The following is a 17,977-nucleotide window of genomic DNA, read 5'->3' on the forward strand; positions in this document are numbered from 1 at the left end:
GGTAAGGAAGGGACCATCGTGACCAGGCGGGGAACGCCGCCTTCTTTCTCTTTTTCCCGCCCCTCCCAGCCCAGCCCCCCGGGCAGGGAGGGGGAGAGATTCTGGGGAGGGGGAGTCGGTGACGAGGCAGCCTAAACCCACCGGTGACCGCCAAAGGGTTGACGAAGGGGGCGGGTGCTGCGCCGACCCAGCCAAGCCTATGGACGCGCCTCCCGCCGCTCTGCCCAATCGCAAAGCCGAAGGAAGCACAGGAGGCGGTGAATGTCGTGTCCTCCGACCATTCAAGCGAAGCAAGGTGGGGCTTGGCGGGGAATGTTGGGGGAGGAGTGAAGAAAATTGAAACAGATTACGAAAAGCTCGGTGGTGGATGGCACTCCTTCCAGGAAAACGCCTCCGTTACATCTTCCGCTGCCAGCCAGGCCATGCTGGCGGCAGCGCAACAAAGAGGCATTCGCTTTCCTCCTGCCCGCAGCTGACTGACCGTGGGCTTGCTGGGAAGCCCCGCAGCCCGGCTGTCACTTTTTAAAACAGCCGGGAGTTTTCCCAGCAGCCTCCGAGAACCTAGAACCCAAATGCCAAACCCTCCACGCACTTCGCCCTGAATGCCTCCTGGCTCACGTGGGCAGCAGCAAACCCCCTTTGGGTTTTCGGCTCGGGGGGGGGGTTCAGGAGGACCTTCCTAACTCCCTCCCCCCAAGCCGAAAACCCAAAGGGGATCTACTGCTGCCCGCGTGAGCCAGGAGGCATTCAGGGCGAAGTGCGTGGAGGGTTTGGCGTTTGGGTTCTCGGTTCTCGGAGACTGCTCGGAAAACTCCCGGCTGTTTTAAAAAGTGACAGCCGGGCTGCGGGGCTTCCCAGCATGCCTCATGGCTCAAGCGGGCAGCAGCAGACCCCCTTTGGGTTTTCGGTTGGGGGGGGCAGGAGAACCTTCCTAAGTGGCCAAAGATGTTCCCAGCCCAGCGGCGCTTTTACATTGATCCCTTTCTCTGGCCACTTAGCTCCTCCCTCCTCCTCCCATATTCCACCCCTCGGCTGTCATTTTGTAGAGAAGCGAGAAGCGGAGGAGGAGCTGGATGCTGGTGGTGGCGGAGAAAGGCAAAGGTGGTGGCGGCGGGTGCCTTTGCTGCAGGCAGGTGCTGCAGGCAGCTCCCCCCAGTTCTCCTGCGGACCTCTTCCACACACACCCGCCGCCTCCAGCCTCCGTGCCGCCGCCCAGCTGTCATCTTGTAAAGAAGCGAGAAGAGGAGGAGCTGGATTCCGCTGGCAGTGGAGGAAGGCGAATGTGGCTGGGGGAAAGGCAGGCGGTCCAGCGCTTCACCTGCCTCCCAGCCAAAAGGCAAAGCCGCGCAGCTCCACAGCCGCCGAAGAACTGCCTCCTGCCTGCCCCCGCTCTTCTGCCAACCACGGGCGATGGGTGGGACAGAGGGGCGGGGTTAAGCCTCCTTCGGCAGCTGTGGAGCTGCGCGGCTTTGCCTTTTGGCTGGGAGGGCAGGTGAAGCGCCGGACCTCCTGCCTTTCCCCCAGCCAAACCCCCAAATGTCTCCGCTGCAAGAGGCACCCTCGCCCCTGCCCCTCGCCTGTGGCCGGCAGAAGAGCGCTCTTGCCCGTCGGGAGCCAAAGCACTGGGGTGGGAGTTGTCAGGACACCCCCCACCCCAGCGCTTCGTTTCCCATTGGGCAAAAGCGCTCGGGAGGCCACGGGTGAGGGGCGGGGAGGATCGGGAGGCTAAGTCTCCTGCAGCGGATGCTGTGGTGGGGACCTTTGGGTTTGTGGCTGGGGGGGAAGGGGTGGGGGGGTGTCAGGCGGGACCTCCTGCCTCCCCCCCAGCCAAAAACTCAAAGCGGCCTCCCAAACCCGAACTTTCGCTGAGAAGCCCCGCCGCCCGGCTGTCATTTTGTAGAGAAGCGAGAAGAGGAGGAGGAGCTGGTGTTCGGGAGGTCGCTGAGAAGCCCCCGGGCTGTTTTAAAAGGTGACAGCCGGGCGGCAGCGTTTTTTTGCGGGGTTTTTTTGTTGTTGCATGGATTAATTGACTTTACATTGTTTCCTATGGGAAACAATGTTTCGTCTTACGAACCTTTCGTCTTACGAACCTCCCCCTGGAACCAATTAGGTTCGTATCTTGAGGTACCACTGTACAGTGTTCCCTCGATTTTCGCGTGTTCGAACTTTGCGAAAAGTCTATACCATGGTTTTTCAAGAATATTATTAAAAAATACTTTGTATTTTTTCCTCCTATACCATGGTTTTTCCCGCCCCGATGACCTCATATGTCATCACCAAACTTTCGTCCACCTTTAATAAATATATTTTTAATAAACTTTGATAAAGAAACATGGTGAGTAATAATCTAAATGGTTGCTAAGGGAATGGGAAATTGCAATTTAGGGGTTTAAAAGGAAGGCTTGTGATACTGTTCATAGCCAAAAATAGTGTATTTACTTCCGCATCTCTACTTCGCGGAAATTCAACTTTCGCGGGCGGTCTCGGAACGCATCCCCCGCGAAAATCGAGGGAACACTGTACTATTCAATTTGTTTCTATATATATATTTTAACATTTTAGCGACAAAGTAATTTCTTAGTTGGAGGGAATGGCAAACTCCATCATGCAGATTTCAACTATTTTGGCCGATGTGCTTCCATATCATTCAACCTTTTTGATTTAATGTCTGTTTCAAGATTTTACACCTCATACATAGAGATATTATAATTTCTATACCATGCCACAGTATAAGGATGCAAAAATGGAGTATATATAGAATTTGGCACAATACCTAAATGCAATTAAAATGACTTCTGACAGAGTGATCTTTTCCCCTAAACTTCCTCTCATTTTCATTTTTCTTTCTTTTTGAAGGTGATAATGAGAATTACAATAAACTCTCTGGAGAACCAATCAAAGCGTTTGGACAAGGAGTTGTAAGGAAGAAACTTGCAATTCAAACAGAATCCCAAAGGCAGGAAAGAAATCTGTCAAATAACTTGAAAAAGGAAAGCTCATTTTCGATTGTTGCTCAGATGCAGGAATTTACTGATCAAGGAGGAAAACGAAGGAAGAAATATATTGGGAAAGGCGCAAGACACGTCAAAGAGCCATTAGATGTCAATGGACCCTGTCCATCACAAGCCAAAGAAAGAGCCAATCTATGCAAAGGCAAAGAGAAAAATTGCATATTCACACTTTCTGAAGAAAATGAATCTCTTGAATCACAAAAAGGTTTTCACATTGATGAGACATCAAATAAGTGCAATCAACATGGAAAGAATAAAAGGATCCACACAGCGGAGAAGCCATATAAATGCATGGAGTGTGGAAAGAGCTTCAGAAGAAGCAACCAACTTATATGCCATCAAAGGATCCACACAGGGGAGAAGCCATATAAATGCATGGAGTGTGGAAAGAATTTCAGAACAAGCGGTGATCTTACATCCCATCAAAGGATCCATACTGGGGAGAAGCCATATAAATGCATGGAGTGTGGAAAGAGCTTCAGAAGAAGCAACCACCTTATATGCCATCAAAGGATCCACACAAGGGAGAAGCCATGTAAATGCATGGAGTGTGGAAAGGACTTCAGAACAAGCAGTGATCTTACAACCCATCAAAGGATCCATACTGGGGAGAAGCCATATAAATGCATGGAGTGTGGAAAGAGCTTCAGAAGAAGCAACCACCTTATATGCCATCAAAGGATCCACACAAGGGAGAAGCCATGTAAATGCATGGAGTGTGGAAAGGACTTCAGAACAAGCAGTGATCTTACAACCCATCAAAGGATCCACACAGGGGAGAAGCCATATAAATGCATGGAGTGTGGAAAGAGCTTCTCAATAAGCCGTAATCTTTCACGCCATCAAAGTATCCACAGGGAAGGAGCCATATAAATGCAAGGAATGTTGAGAAAGTACTCCAGCACACTCCATAGTCTTTTTTACCATAACATGATTCCTCGACTGGAGAATGCCCAAAACAAAGATACATTTGAATGAGAAATGAAGTTAAGAAGTTAAGTAAAGATAATTAAATACTCTGTTACTTTGTCCAGCTTCTGTCCACCTAGCAGTTTGAAAACATGTAAAAATGCAAGGAGGAAAACAGGGACCACCTTTGGTGGGAAAGTAACAGCGTTAGGCGTTTAGTTATGCCGGCCACCTGACCACAGAGACGTCTTTGGACAGCGCTGGCTCTTTGGGTTTGAAATGGAGATTAGCACCATTCTTTGAGCTGGAAATGACTAGTGCATACGTCCGAGGGAAATCTCTATGTTTACCTTAATTCAATATCAGTTGTGTGGTTTTGTTCTAGCCATGTATTAAACTCTCTAGTTGCTTTACATATTCATAAAAACAAGATTTGTGAAAGGATTTGGAGGGGGCTTATTTCAAGGTGTGAGAGGCTCATGTTGGTTTGCAGCTGTCGATATTAGTTCTGGGTCAAGCTGGACAATAAAGAGACTGAAAAGAGCTGAGAGGCTAACTCAGTTCTTTTTTAACCCCTTCTTTCTTTCCATCTACATTCTTTCACTAACTGTAGCTAAATCTCTCTCCACCCCACCCCATCCTGTCTTCTCACCTCCATATAATCTCTTCAAACCCTTAGGAACTTCAGGTCTTGTGGTTGGAACATTTTGTTCTGTTTATTTCATTATAAAGGGTTTGATGAATCCCAGTATGGTTGCTCAGGTTGGTCCAGGTGCTTTCTTGCTTCTCAAAGATATTTTGGGGTGATAGAGGTAAGCCAGAAGAGATTCGACCTGTAAGAAGCGAGAATGATAATCTGGAAAACAAAAAAGAATTATGTGTAGCATGGCTGAATAAAGGAGATGCGAGGGAAGACAAGATAGAAAGTGGATAGGAGTAACAAGCAAATTATGAGAGTAATTTAACTAAATAATAAGCAAACAAATGTAATAGTTGAAAGTTGCAGTTAGATTGAAAAGCTTACTCGGGTTTCAACCAAGGTTTAAAAACTTTTCTGTAACTTGTTCTTCCTGCCTATTTTTCTGTTCTGCTGTGTAGTTTTATGTCTCTCCCAGGTTTGTTTAACCTAGCTCCCTGAACACAGAGGAGTCGCCTCTGACAGATATCCTCTTCACCTTTATACAGCCTAACTTCTGTTAAGAATCATGTTGTAATTAGCTAAAAAGTGGTGAGCAGGACAACTCAGTGAGTGTCGGTGAAATCCTAAGTTCTGAATCATGCATACATCACTCTCAAAGATGAAAAATTTCCTAGAATAATAAGGTCTGTTCTGTCCTCGTTACACATTACTTTGTATGCAGCTTGACATGCAACTAAACCCAACTACCCTCCAATAAAACAGACCCTGTGGGTAGATCCGGATGCTTTATTAAAGGAACAGGATGGTTGAAACTGGACAAATAGAAATACAGGCATTCCTCGAGGTACGAACCTAATGGAGCCTGTCCATTAGGTTCGTATCACAAAAAATGTGTCAAATTAATAATAATAATAATAATAATAATAATAATAATAATAATAATAATAATAAATTAGATTTGTATGCCGCCCCTCTCCTGTTCTGTCTGGGTGCCCCCAGACTTCAACACCAACTGGAAAAAACAGCCAGACACGCTGGTAAAAGCAAAGGCACTTTATAGTTTGAAAAATAAACACAGAGAAAAACCTGTTCTTCCCAACAGGCAGGCTATGAGGCTTCACAGCAGAGTCCTGACGGCCAGACAATACAGCAGACTTCTTGCTGGCACCCACACCACTGTAGAGAATAAGACCCACGCCTTTCCCCCCAAGGGTTCAGCCTTCAAGGCCACAAGCCAGAATCAGAGACGCCAAAGATCACAGCCAGGTCCCAGGACTCCCAAAGATAATACTCCACAATACAGGAAGGGTGGGTCTGCCTTTTCAGCCTTTCTGGGGAGAACCACACCCAAACCCAGCTGTTGCCTATTTAGGGCTGGAAATACCTGGCTAATTGTCCCCTTCGTTGTGCTGCTCTTCTCTGCCTGAGATCGATGATGGCTTGTGCATTTTCATCTAAGGACTCCAGGCTGCTTGCTGGGGAGAGCTCCACCCCAGGGGACTCAGGCTGTTCTCCCTTTCCCTCGGCCTGATATTCCTCCTCCCCGTCTGCCTGGGCCTCCTCCTCCTCCTCCTGTTCCTCATCCTCCCCCTCTGAGCATGGAGCCGGCAGAGGTTCAGCCGTTCCCTGAGGAGCCTCAGACAGAATCACAACATCTTCGAAGACTCGGGGCGGCTCACAACAATAATAAACAGTATATAGTAAACAAATCTAATATTTAAAAGAAGAAAAAATATCTAAAAGCCCATTATATAAAACCATACAACACAAGCATACCATACATAAAACTATATAAGCCTGGGGGAAATGTTTCAATTCCCCCATGCCTGGTGGTATAGGTGGGTCTTAAGCAATTTACGAAAGACGAAGGTGGGGGCAGTTCTAATCTCGGGGGGGAGTTGATTCCAGAGGGCCGGGGCCGCCACAGAGAAGGCTCTTCCCCTGGGGCCCACCAGACAACATTGTTTAGTCGACGGGACCCAGAGCAGGCCAACTCTGTGGGACCTTATCAGCCACTGGGATTTGTGCGGCAGAAGACGGTCTCGGAGGTATTCTGGTCCAATGCCGTGTAGGGCTTTATAAGTATAACCAACACTTTGAATTGTGACCGGAAACTGGTCGGCAGCCAGTGCAAGCCACCGAGTGTTGGAGCAATGTGGGCGAACCTAGGTAAGCCCACAATCTGATTCAATTTAGAAATTTATAAAATTAAATTCATTAATTGAATCAAATGGCTTGTTAAATGAATGAAATATCTCATTTCCTGCAACTGATCAGTTGTTTCCACCACTGATCAGCTGATTCTGATTTCTGTCAGAAATTAGTTGTTAAGAACTTATTCTAGCTTAGTAAATTGTAACCTTAAATATTGGTTGTCATTCATGCAAAGATTGTTATGAAATGCACCTATTTAATATTACTATATGAGCAGAAGCCAATAACAAAGCTTCATCCGTAATATATGATTTCTAGCAGTATATCATATCAGAAGCAAACAACAAATATTGATTTGATCACAATGCTCCTTCATTTCCTTCTTCGGCAACAGATTTAAATGAGATTCTTGTGAGGATTATTTTTTCTAATGCCAGTACTTTAAATACAATGCTATTTACTAAACTATAACATTGCCAAAATCTTCCCAATCAAGGAGCCCTCTTCTGGCCCGCCCTGGGAAATGCACCATATAAAATATGTAAATAAAATGATTTTGAAGTTTCTTTGGCAAGGGAAGAAAGTGAGGATTCATATAAAAATGTTATAAGATGCAAGACTTAGGGGTGGATTTGGACTTCCAAATTGGGAGCTATATTATCATTTGGCAGTATTGACATGGATGAGAAAATGGATTTTGTTAAGAAATACAAGACTTTTGACTTTGGAGTGACATGGTTTATAGATAGGATGGCACGCATTTATATGGTGTGGAAGAAGTAAAATACATGGCTATTTCCCAAGATGTTGTATAGGGTGTTGGGAAAGATTAAAAGAGAAACTGTTCTGTCCTGTGCTGGCCCCAATAATTAGATGTACACAAATTGTCTAATTTATTACAGGATTTAATATATATAAAAGTTCCAACTGAGACATTCCGTGTCAAGTGGACCAATTTTAAAGATCAACATCTCAGATTTTGATGAAATTTGGAATATAGTTTCTTTATGACATAAAAATATGCTGTGCTAAATTTTAGAGGATTTAAGCTGTCCCACAGGATCAAACAGGGCAAAAACCCGTTAAGTACCAACTTTGAACTCTTATATTTTTTAAACAACTTGAAGGAAAGTGCTACAAATTGGAAGTCCTCATTGCAGTTGTGTACTTAGTAGACCTGCCAAAAATCAGCCTGAAAGGCCAAGTAGTTTTGAAACTACAGAAGCCTGAAGATTGCTATAAATTCATTTTTCAGGATTTTTTTTGCAAAATTTGAGCCTGAACCATGGAAAAAGTAAGAGGACTAGGCACATGGGGTTTTTGACACTTTATAAAGCCTTACAAGGTTTGCAAGTTCTCCAAATATCTCCAACATACCACTACTGCTGCTGTGTTTACAGCTTCTAGAAGTTGGCCCAAAATGTCATTTTTGCCAACTCAGCATTTTGCAACCCTTTATTTGAGGTCTCCTAGACCTCCCAAATTTTAGTTTTTTGAATTAAAATTTTGCACAGCATAGTTTTATATCATAAAGAAACTATGTGCCAAATTTCATCAAAATCTGAGATGGTGAGGTGGGGACCACTGGTCCACTTCAAACGGAATGACCCAACAATTTCGGAGTCTTCGGAGAGGGGCGGCATACAAATCCAAATAATAAATAAATAAATAAATAAATGTATCCTTTGGCTAAAATCCCAGAGCAAACATAACACTGTAAGAGTTACTAGTTGTACACAGAGTTACTAGTTGTACACAGAGTTACTAGATGAAGTCCTCAATAAATTAACTGGTGGAGCCAAAAACATTAGCAAAACCAAGAAAGTAACTGTTTAAATCCAAAATTGAAAAGCAAGAGACTATACAAACTATACAAGAAACGGAGTTGTTTCCCTGCAACAAGGTGGGGCATGCCGCACCCTTAAATAGTGTGAGGTCATGACCCAATGACCCAGCAGCATTACCTCTTCCAGCCAATCAGGTGTCTCTCTTCCTTGACCTTTCCACTCTGACATCCAAAAGAGGTTCCATCTCTGCCTCTGATTTGCTGAGCCCTGAATCTGTGTGTCATCTGCTGATTGGATGAGCCTTGGACATGCTGTGTCATTCCTGACAGGAAGTGCTGTAGGCCCTGGCCCCTCATCACTGTTCCTGTCCCTGTCAGGTGCTGAAACCATCACAGAAACATTATCTGAAAATACCATTTTGGTTATCTATAATGAAAGCACAACTTCACCCAAGTAGACTTATATTGGAGAAATGTTCCACAATACAAGGATATTTTAACAGACAAGGTGGAAATGCAATCTAAGAACTGGAGGAACAAGCGATAAAGCTGGATTGGTATGGGAGAATCCAGTCACGATACAATAAGGATGTTAAAACAGAGGGTATTAATTTAGAAATGACAGAATTAGATGACATACTCACAGGAAGAGATGAAAGATCAATTGAAAATTTGTATAATTATTTACTGGATATTGATTTAGAGCATGAATAAGTGAAAGACACAATGATAAAATGGGCAAGAAATTTCAGCCATATTATAGAACTGGATTGTTGTGAGTGGTCAGGGATTTTGAGGATCAAGAGACGATTTTGAGGATCAACACAACTGTACTGTTGTGTTTCGCTATATTATTATTATTATTATTATTATTATTATTATTATTATTATTATTATTAATTGGATTTGTATGCCATCCCTCTCCGCAGACTCGGGGCGGTTAACAATGATAAAAAACAGCATGTACAATTCAATTAATAAAACAACTAAAAACCCTTATTATACAAACCAAACATACACACAAACATACCATGCATAACTTGTAATGGCCTAGGGGGAAAGAATACCTTAACTCCCCCATGCCTGGCGATAAAGGTGGGTCTTGAGTAATTTGCGAAAGACAAGGAGGGTAGGGGCCATTCTAATCTCTGGGGGGAGTTGATTCCAGAGGGCCGGGGCCGCCACAGAGAAGGCTCTTCCCCTGGGGCCCGCCAAACGACATTGTTTGGTCGACAGGACCCGGAGAAGGCCAACTCTGTAGGACCTTATCGGTTGCTGGGATTCGTGCGGTAGAAGGCGGTTCCGGATGTATTCTTGCCCAATGCCATGTAGGGCTTTAAAGGTCATTACCAACACTTTGAATTGTTACCGGAAACCAATCGGCAGCCAGTGCAGGCCACGGATTGTTGCAGAAACGTGGGCAAATCTAGGGAGCCCCACAATGGCTCTCGCGGCCACATTCTGCATTCTGAAGTTTCCGAACACTTTTCAAAGGTAGCCCCATGTAGAGAGCGTTGCAGTAATCGAACCTCGAGGTGATGAGGGCATGAGTGACTGTGAGCAATGGCTCCCTGTCCAAATAGGGCCGCAACTGGTGCACCAGGTGAACCTGGGCAAACGCCCTCGCCACAGCCGAAAGATGATTTTCCAATGTCAACTGTGGATCGAGGAGGACGCCCAAGTTGTGAACCCTCTCTGAGTGAAAGTGAAGGGGAGTTAGAGACTGGAGAACCACCAGAGACTGTAGTACCCCCAGTTATGTTATTGAGTGAGTCAGAGGATGAAGGGGAATTAGTAGACCTCTACACGGGGCTACCTTTGAAAAGTGTTCGGAAACTTCAGATTGTGCATAATGCAGCTGCAAGAGCAATCATGGTCCTCCTAAGGTATGCCCATGTTACACCAACACTCTGCAGTTTGCATTGGTTGCCGATCAGTTTCCGGTTACAATTCAAAGTGTTGTTTATGACCTATAAAGCCCTTCATGGCATCAGACCAGAATATCTCTGGGACCACCTTCTGCCGCACGAATCCCAGTGACCAGTTAGGTCCCACAGAGTTGGCCTTCTCCGGGTCCCGTCGACTAAACCAGTGTTTCCCAACCGGTGTGCCGCGGCACACTAGTGTGCAGCGAGACACGGTCAAAACCTGGAGCTCCCACTTGCAGTTGTCCCCTGGCTCCTCCCCGATCCCGCTGTTTCCGGCGCTCTCCTGCTGGGCCCCAAAGAAGGAAGGCGGGAAAAAGGAGAGCTTCATTCTTCGCGCCTCCTTTTTCCCGATCCTTGCATGTATTTTGAATTAGTGTTGTTTTTAGACTTTCCTTAACATAAATGGCTACTCCACCTCCCCTTCTCTCCATTCTATCCTTCCTATACAGTGTATATCCTGGTATGGATATTTCCCATCCATTAGAATCCTTAAACCATGTCTCAGTTATGACAACCAGATCCAAATTATCTCTAGATATTATGGCCATTAACTTACAGAGCTTGTTGCTCAAGCTTCGAGCATTCGTGCACATTACCCAAAGAACATTGTTTTCATTATTAGTTTGCCCCTTATCATCAACAACTACATCTCTTATATTTGCAGCTCCCTTTTCATAAGCTTCCAGAAACTTGATTTATCCTCATTGGTTGGGGACAGAAATCATCCACATCAGTTACATCTCTGTCCCCTTTACCTAGTAAAGGGGATTTAACATCTCGTCCTAGCCGAATTTTGAGTGGTATGTGTGAGGGTATGATTGTATTGATTAGTTTATGGGGTTGTTATTGCTATTAATATTTGAAGTATTGCTTAGTTTAAGGGTTTTTTATTGTTATTAATATTTTACTTTGACTTTCTATTGTATTGTTTCATTGTTGTAAACCGCCCTGAGTCCTGTGGGATTAGACAGCATACAAGTCAAATAAATAAATAAAAACATATTGTCCATGGACCACTGGTGGTCCATGAGAACATTTTGGTGGCCCGTGGAGAAATCTTTGTCCCTGGACCAGATATGGCTGAGAGCAAATAATCCAGTCCAGGAAGAGGAAACGAGAGGAGAAGAAAGAAGGGGGAAGGAAGAAGAGAGGAGAGGAAATAAGAGGAAAGGGAGGGAGAGGAAAGATGGAAGGGACTACAGCTACAGCTCTGGAATACGGGATTGACTTTTCCAATAACATCAGCAAGTCACTGTCAAATAAGCTTCAATTATTTTGTAATAATTGCACTATATTTAATTATTTTGTTACAATTAAACAACCTTTAAAACTATGATTAAATAAGAATTTACAATTTTACTTTGCTTTACTGATAGATTTTGCTTATAATCAAAGTTTGAATCCGTGTGCATGGCTCTTTATATCTCATCGGTACCAGACCCAGATACAACATAGATAAATGGCAACAGCTTTGGGGGGAAATTATAAATTAAAAATGGCAACAACATACAAAGAAACTATATATTTTTTATAGATGGCACATATCACCGGAAAAGATAACTAAAATATGTAAAGATAAATCTATAAAATATTGGAAATGTCAACAAATACCGTGCTCCTTTTATCATATGAGATGGACATGTGCAGAAGCTCAAGCATATTGGAACTCAATTCAAATGTGGATAGAAAAAATGGCGAAACAAGTATAAAACTGAAACTGGAGATATTCCTGTTGGGTATACTACCAGATAAATTTAATAAAGAAGATACACATTTAATTATTTACATACTTACAGCAGCAAGAATTGCATTTGCACAAAATCGGAAAACAACAAAAGCCCCTTCTGAAGAAGAGGTAATTAAGAAGAGACTGGATTGTGTGGAGATGAATAGGTTGACAATGAAAATCAAAGATAAGATTATTATAAAATATGAGTGAAATTTTATGATTGCATAGAAAATGAATATGTAAAGAAGTTAATGCCAATTAAATTGGAGGAAAATAGAGAATTAAAGGCAGTAGCCCCAAGGGGGGAAATTAAATATTACAGGAGGCAGCATTAAGAGGGTAGTATATACCTAGAAAAAAATAAAGTACAGTGTTCCCTCAATTTTTGCAGGGGATACGTTCCGAGACGCCCGCGAAAGTTGAATTTCCGCGAAGTAGAGATGCGGAAGAAAAATACAACATTTTTGGCTATGGACAGTATCACATGCCATCCCTTAACACTTTAAACCCCTAAATTACCATTTCCCATTCCCTTAACAACCATTTACTCACCATTATTACTGGTACTCACCGTTGAATAAGACACTTAGTGATCCTGATATTTATAAACATAATTATTTATTAACATTTTTTTTTTTGTTATTTATTTGCAAAAATTATTAGTTTGGCGATAACGTATGACATCGGGTGGGAAAACCCATGGTATAGAAAAAAAACGTGATGTATTTTTTAATTAATATTTTTTGAAAAACTGTGATATAGGCTATCCGCGAAGTTCGAACCCGCGAAAATCGAGGGAACACTGTATGTATTATTTGTATAAATATGCATATAGATATGGATATAGTATAAGGTGACCAGACGTCCCACTTTCTGCGGGACAGTCCTGCTTTTCAATCATTTGTCCCACGTCCCCTGCGGTGTATCCAAAATGTCCCAATTTTGGAACGGAAGAAGGGGATGGCCAGCGGTGTGGGAGGGAGAGCAGGTGGGGAGGGGCATGTTTCAATTCTGCCACTCCTCTTTGTTGGTAGCGAGGCCGCCACCCCTGCTGCAACCAAGCCATGCTGACCACGGCTTGGTTGGTCAAAGGCAGTGCTTAGGGGTGGGGTGCTCGGGGGGCACTGTAGGAGTCGGCGCTGTGAGGAGCCAAGGAGGTAGTGGCGCTGAGCCCTCTTTTTACGCATGCCATCCTAAGGTTTCCCCTCTCCCCTTTAATTAGTAAAGGGCATTTATTTTTCTTCTTTGGGTTTTGGGCTGCCTGCATGTTCTCTCTCTCTCTCTCTCTCTCAAGGCAGGGGGAGGAAAGGGGAGGGCCAGCCGGTGAAGGAAACCTGGCTCCTCTTTGACCTTTGCCCAACCTCTCCCCCTTCCCTCCTCAACTTTGGCTGTTTTTTAGAGTCTTGAAGCCTTCCCCCTTCATTGCCTCGAACCCTACCTCTCGTCTCTCTCAACCACCTGACGTGCCCTCCGCTTGCGCCCTATTGCTCCATTTGGGTGGCTCCCTGGAGGGAAACTTTCAACAACAACCGTCTCTCATAGTTTAACTGCCCCCCCCACGACTTTATTTTCAGCGAGGAAAGGAAATGGTGGCGGGAGCACTGGGAGGACGAGGGTGATGGCCACCAATTTTGCTGAGGCTGAAGGCACAAGGGCGGGAGTGGTTGGGCAGGCGGTGCAGGACATTTCTTTTGCAAGGAGGCAGAAGCCGAAGCCGAAAAGTAGCAGTTTCAGGGCCAGCAAACTCGCAGTCGCTAGAAGGGGAAGGAGTGGAAAAATTGCAGAGAGAGGAAGGATGAAAGAAAAAAAGAAAGGGAGGTGTTGTGGTTGGCTCTGGCCCAGCTCCTGCCCCAAGGAATGTGGAGGTGGATGCAGGGGAAACATCAACATGTCATAGGCCTGTTTTATTGCCGACAGAGTCAGGTAGTGAAGTTTCCTCAGAAGAAGTTGGGGGTGACTTGGAAGAGGGGAGTTTGGCAGACAGCCCAGGAGCAGATCAATCATCCTTATCATCCCTGGATTCTGAACAAGAACTTATGACACATCCACGCATGCATAGAGTGATGCATATTTTTATTTATCTTATTTATTTATTTTGTCGAATACACAATACATCCGCGTTCCCAAACTACGGCCTGCAGGCCGGATGCGGCCCGCTGAGGCCATTTGCCCGGCCCACGGCAGCGTACAAGATTTTACCATCTATATACTAAGTTCCCGAATCTCCCCTCCACTCTGCTGCTGAGGGTCTGGCGGCGGCAAGGAAGAAGGAAGCCAGGGGGCGGGGAGGAAAGCACCCTATGGCAGAGCAGCAACAGTTCCTCTCCCTAAAGGCGAGAAAGAAATTGGCCAATTGCTTTCCTCCCCGCCCCCTGGCTTTCCGCCTCCTCCTCCTCCAGACGCTCAGCTGCAGACCGTCTTGGTCCCTCCAGTGCCGCTTTTTTGCTTTTTTTTTTTTTTTGCACCGGTGAGGTTTGCGCGCGTTTGGGCACTTGCGTTGGGGGGGTCTGCTGCGGAGAGGGAGAGAGAGAGAGATAGAGAAAGGAGAGATAGAAAGGGAGTGAGAGAGAGAAATAAAGCAAGAAAGAGAGGGGGAGAGACAGCGGGATAGTGCTGCTATTTTGCTTCTTCGCTGCCCCACGGGGAGCCTGGAAGCCCTGCAAGAGCGTCTAGAGGGGACAGTAAACAAGCCATCAGGACCCCCGCGCACTAACTTATTAACAGCCGGATCGCGGGGAGGGGAGCTTTTTCCCGGCCAGGCGATGGCGAGGCCCTCCCGATGCTTGCCCGCTGCCCAGGCCCCGCACTTGGAGCCGGGGGCAACAGGCCTAACCTCGGCATACTTGGCCCCGGTGCGGCCGAAGCGCGGGGCGAAGTAGGCGGTGGCGGTGGCTTCAGGCCCGTCTCCGAGCTGAGCTTCCTTTGGCTTCCTTCGAGGCAAAGCTGCAAAGCTCACAAAGGAAGCTCAGCTCAATGAGGACCGGCTGTTGGTCTCTTGAAGCTGCCGCCGCCACCGCCCACTGCAAAGATCCCTTCGCCCGAACGGAGGTGGAGGCGGCGGGCTCAAGGGACCAAGAGCCGGTCTTTCTCGGCGCTGAATAGTTGCAGCCTCTGAGGCTGCCTCCGCCTCCAGGCGAAGGGATCTCCTTGGTGGGCGGCATCGGAGGCTGCAGCAACGCAGCTCCGAAAAGGACTGGCTGTTGGTCCCTTGCGGAGATCCCTTCGCCTGAATGGAGGCGGCAGCGGCGGCAGCTTCAAGGGACCAACAGCCGGTCCTTTTCGGAGCTGCGTTGCTGCAGCCTCCGATGCTGCCCACCGAGGAGATCCCTTCGCCTGGAGGCGGAGGCAGCCTCAGAGGCTGCGACTATTCAGCGCCAAGAAAGACCGGCTCTTGGTCCCTTGAGCCCGCCGCCACCGCCTCCGTTCAGGCGAAGGGATCTCTGCAGTGGGCGGCGGTGGCAGCTTCAAGAGACCAACAGCCGGTCCTCGTTGAGCTGAGCTTCCTTTGGCTTCCTTCGAGGCAGCAGATGAGCTTTGCAGTTTTGCCTCGAAGGAAGCCAAAGGAAGCTCAGCTTCGGGGCGGGCCTGAAGCAGCCGCCGCCTACTCCGCCCCCCACTTAGTCCGCACCGGGCAGCTCTGGCGGGCGCGGGGCAGCAGGGCAAGCCGCGAAGGTGGCGCAGCCAAACATGGGTCGAGCGGGAGGGCACTGAGCAGTAGCCGTGGGGCGGCGGTGGGGCAGTTGGCTGCAAGGCATCAGCGGCGGCGGCAGCTTGATGTGTTGCAGGATGCCGTACATTGCTGGCGCTGCGCTGGGCATGGGGCTGGCACCTCTGTCCCGGCCCAGCCAGCGGGCCAGTGCCAGCCCGTGCCCATGCCCAGTGCAGCACCAGCAATGTACTGCGACCCGACATCGGTGCCACCATCTTGGAGCTTCTGCTTGCAGCTGACTGCCCCACGGCGTGTTGCAGGGCAGAAAAAAAAAGAAGAGAGGAAGGAAGAGAGAAGAAAAGGAGAGAGAGAGAGAAAGAAAGCAAGAGAGAGAGGGAGAGAAAACAAGTGAGAGGGGGAGGGAATGTGAGAGAGAAAAAGAGAAAAATGAGAAAATGTTGGAGGGAAAGAACGAGGGAGAGGGAAACAAAACAAATGAGAAAGGAAAAAAGGGAGAGGGAAAGAAGGAGAAATGGAGGGGGAAGGAAGGAAAGGAAGAAGGAAGGAAGGAAGAAGAAATGGAGGGAACAAGGAAGGAAGGAAGAATGAAATGAATGGAGGGGCAGAGGAAGGAAGGACTTTTCTGGGGGGGGGTAAATTTTTTTAAATTTTTCTCTCAACATACATTCAAACAATACAATGTACCATCTAATTTTTCCTGAATAAAATGCGGTATTTCGTCAGTAACTAATATCAATCATCCAAAAAGTTGCAATTTTTTTTTCTAATGTTGTCATCCAGGTACATACTTTTCTTTTAATTAAATTCCCTCCTTAATGTTCCTTCAAAAAGTACAACACCAATTATATTTCTAACTTATTAACCATTATGCCAAAGTGTTTCCTTCTTTCTTTATATATTTTTCTATAAATATTTTTATACATTTTTCTATAAACCAAGAAAACCTTGTATAGCCAATCAGATGTTAACAAAAGAAAATTAAAAACAAAACATAAACATGTATGAATTTCAGACTTCTTCCCCCCCTCTAAATAGTACATTCCCATTTTGTTTTTTTTACGTTCAAATAAGGTGTGTGCAGTATGCATAGGGATTTGTTCATAGTTTTTTTATAGTCCGGCCCTACAACAGTCTGAGGGACAGTGAACTGGCCCCCTGTGTAAAAAGTTTGGGGACCCCTGCAATACATATTGAAGAGAATAGACATGAAGTATTATATATAAAGAGAAGATATAAAAATAGAGGAGAAGATATATGAAGGAAGAAAAGATATATGATATATGAGATAAGGAGAGACAATTGGACAGGGGATGAAAGGCAGGCTAGTGCACTTATGTACGCCCCTTACTGACCTCTTAGGAACCTGGAAAGGTCAATGGTGGATAGTCTAAGGGAGAAATGTTGGGGGTTAGGAGTTGACACTACTGAGTCCGGTAATGTGTTCCACGCTTCGACAACTCGATTGCTAAAGTCATATTTTTTACAGTCATGCTTGGAGCGATTAATATTAAGTTTGAATTTGTTGCGTGCTCTTGTGTTGTTGCAGTTGAAGCTGAAGTAGTCATTGACACGCAGGACGTTGCAGCATATGATTTTGTGGGCAATACTTAGATCGTGTTTTAGGCATCGTAGTTCTAAGCTTTCTAGACCTAGGATTGATAATCTGCTTTCGTAGGGTATTCTGTTTAGAGTGGAGGAGTGAAGGACTCTTCTGGTGAAGTATCTTTGGACATTTTCTAGGGTGTTGATGTCCGAGATGTGGTATGGGTTCCAGACAGATGAACTCTATTCAAGGATGGGTCTGGCAAAAGTTTTGTAGGCTCTGGTGAGTAGTGTGAGATTGCCAGAGCAGAAGCTGCGTAGGATCAGGTTAACAATTCTAGAAGCCTTTTTGGCGATATTGTTGCAGTGGGCTTTAGCACTTAGGTCATTTGATACAGTATTCCAAGGTCTTTTACTGAGTGTGGGTTGGCTGTGAGATTTTGTTTATTCAGTTTATATATGAGGTTTGGATTCTTTTTACCGATGTGGAAGGTAGAACATTTGTTGGTTGATATTTGAAGTTGCCAGATGTTAGACCAATCTGAGACGAAGTCGAGGTCTTTTTGGAGAGTAGATGTGTTGTCCTGGTGTTGAATAGTTTTACATCC

The 17,977-nt window shown here is 45.6% G+C and overlaps 1 protein-coding gene across 1 annotated transcript in view; it reads left to right on the forward strand.

Annotated features, from left to right (window-relative positions):
- The window catches only part of LOC139160358 (zinc finger protein 208-like), a 173,109-nt gene that overhangs the window by 87,233 nt on the left and 67,899 nt on the right, over positions 1-17,977 (forward strand). Inside the window, exon 10 of the mRNA XM_070738127.1 lies at positions 3,326-3,855. Within this exon, the coding sequence (XP_070594228.1) occupies positions 3,326-3,855 (530 nt within the window). The remainder of the gene's footprint in view (positions 1-3,325; positions 3,856-17,977) is intronic.

The sequence above is a fragment of the Erythrolamprus reginae genome, chromosome 2 (assembly GCF_031021105.1).
Source record: "Erythrolamprus reginae isolate rEryReg1 chromosome 2, rEryReg1.hap1, whole genome shotgun sequence".
NCBI lineage: Eukaryota > Metazoa > Chordata > Lepidosauria > Squamata > Dipsadidae > Erythrolamprus > Erythrolamprus reginae.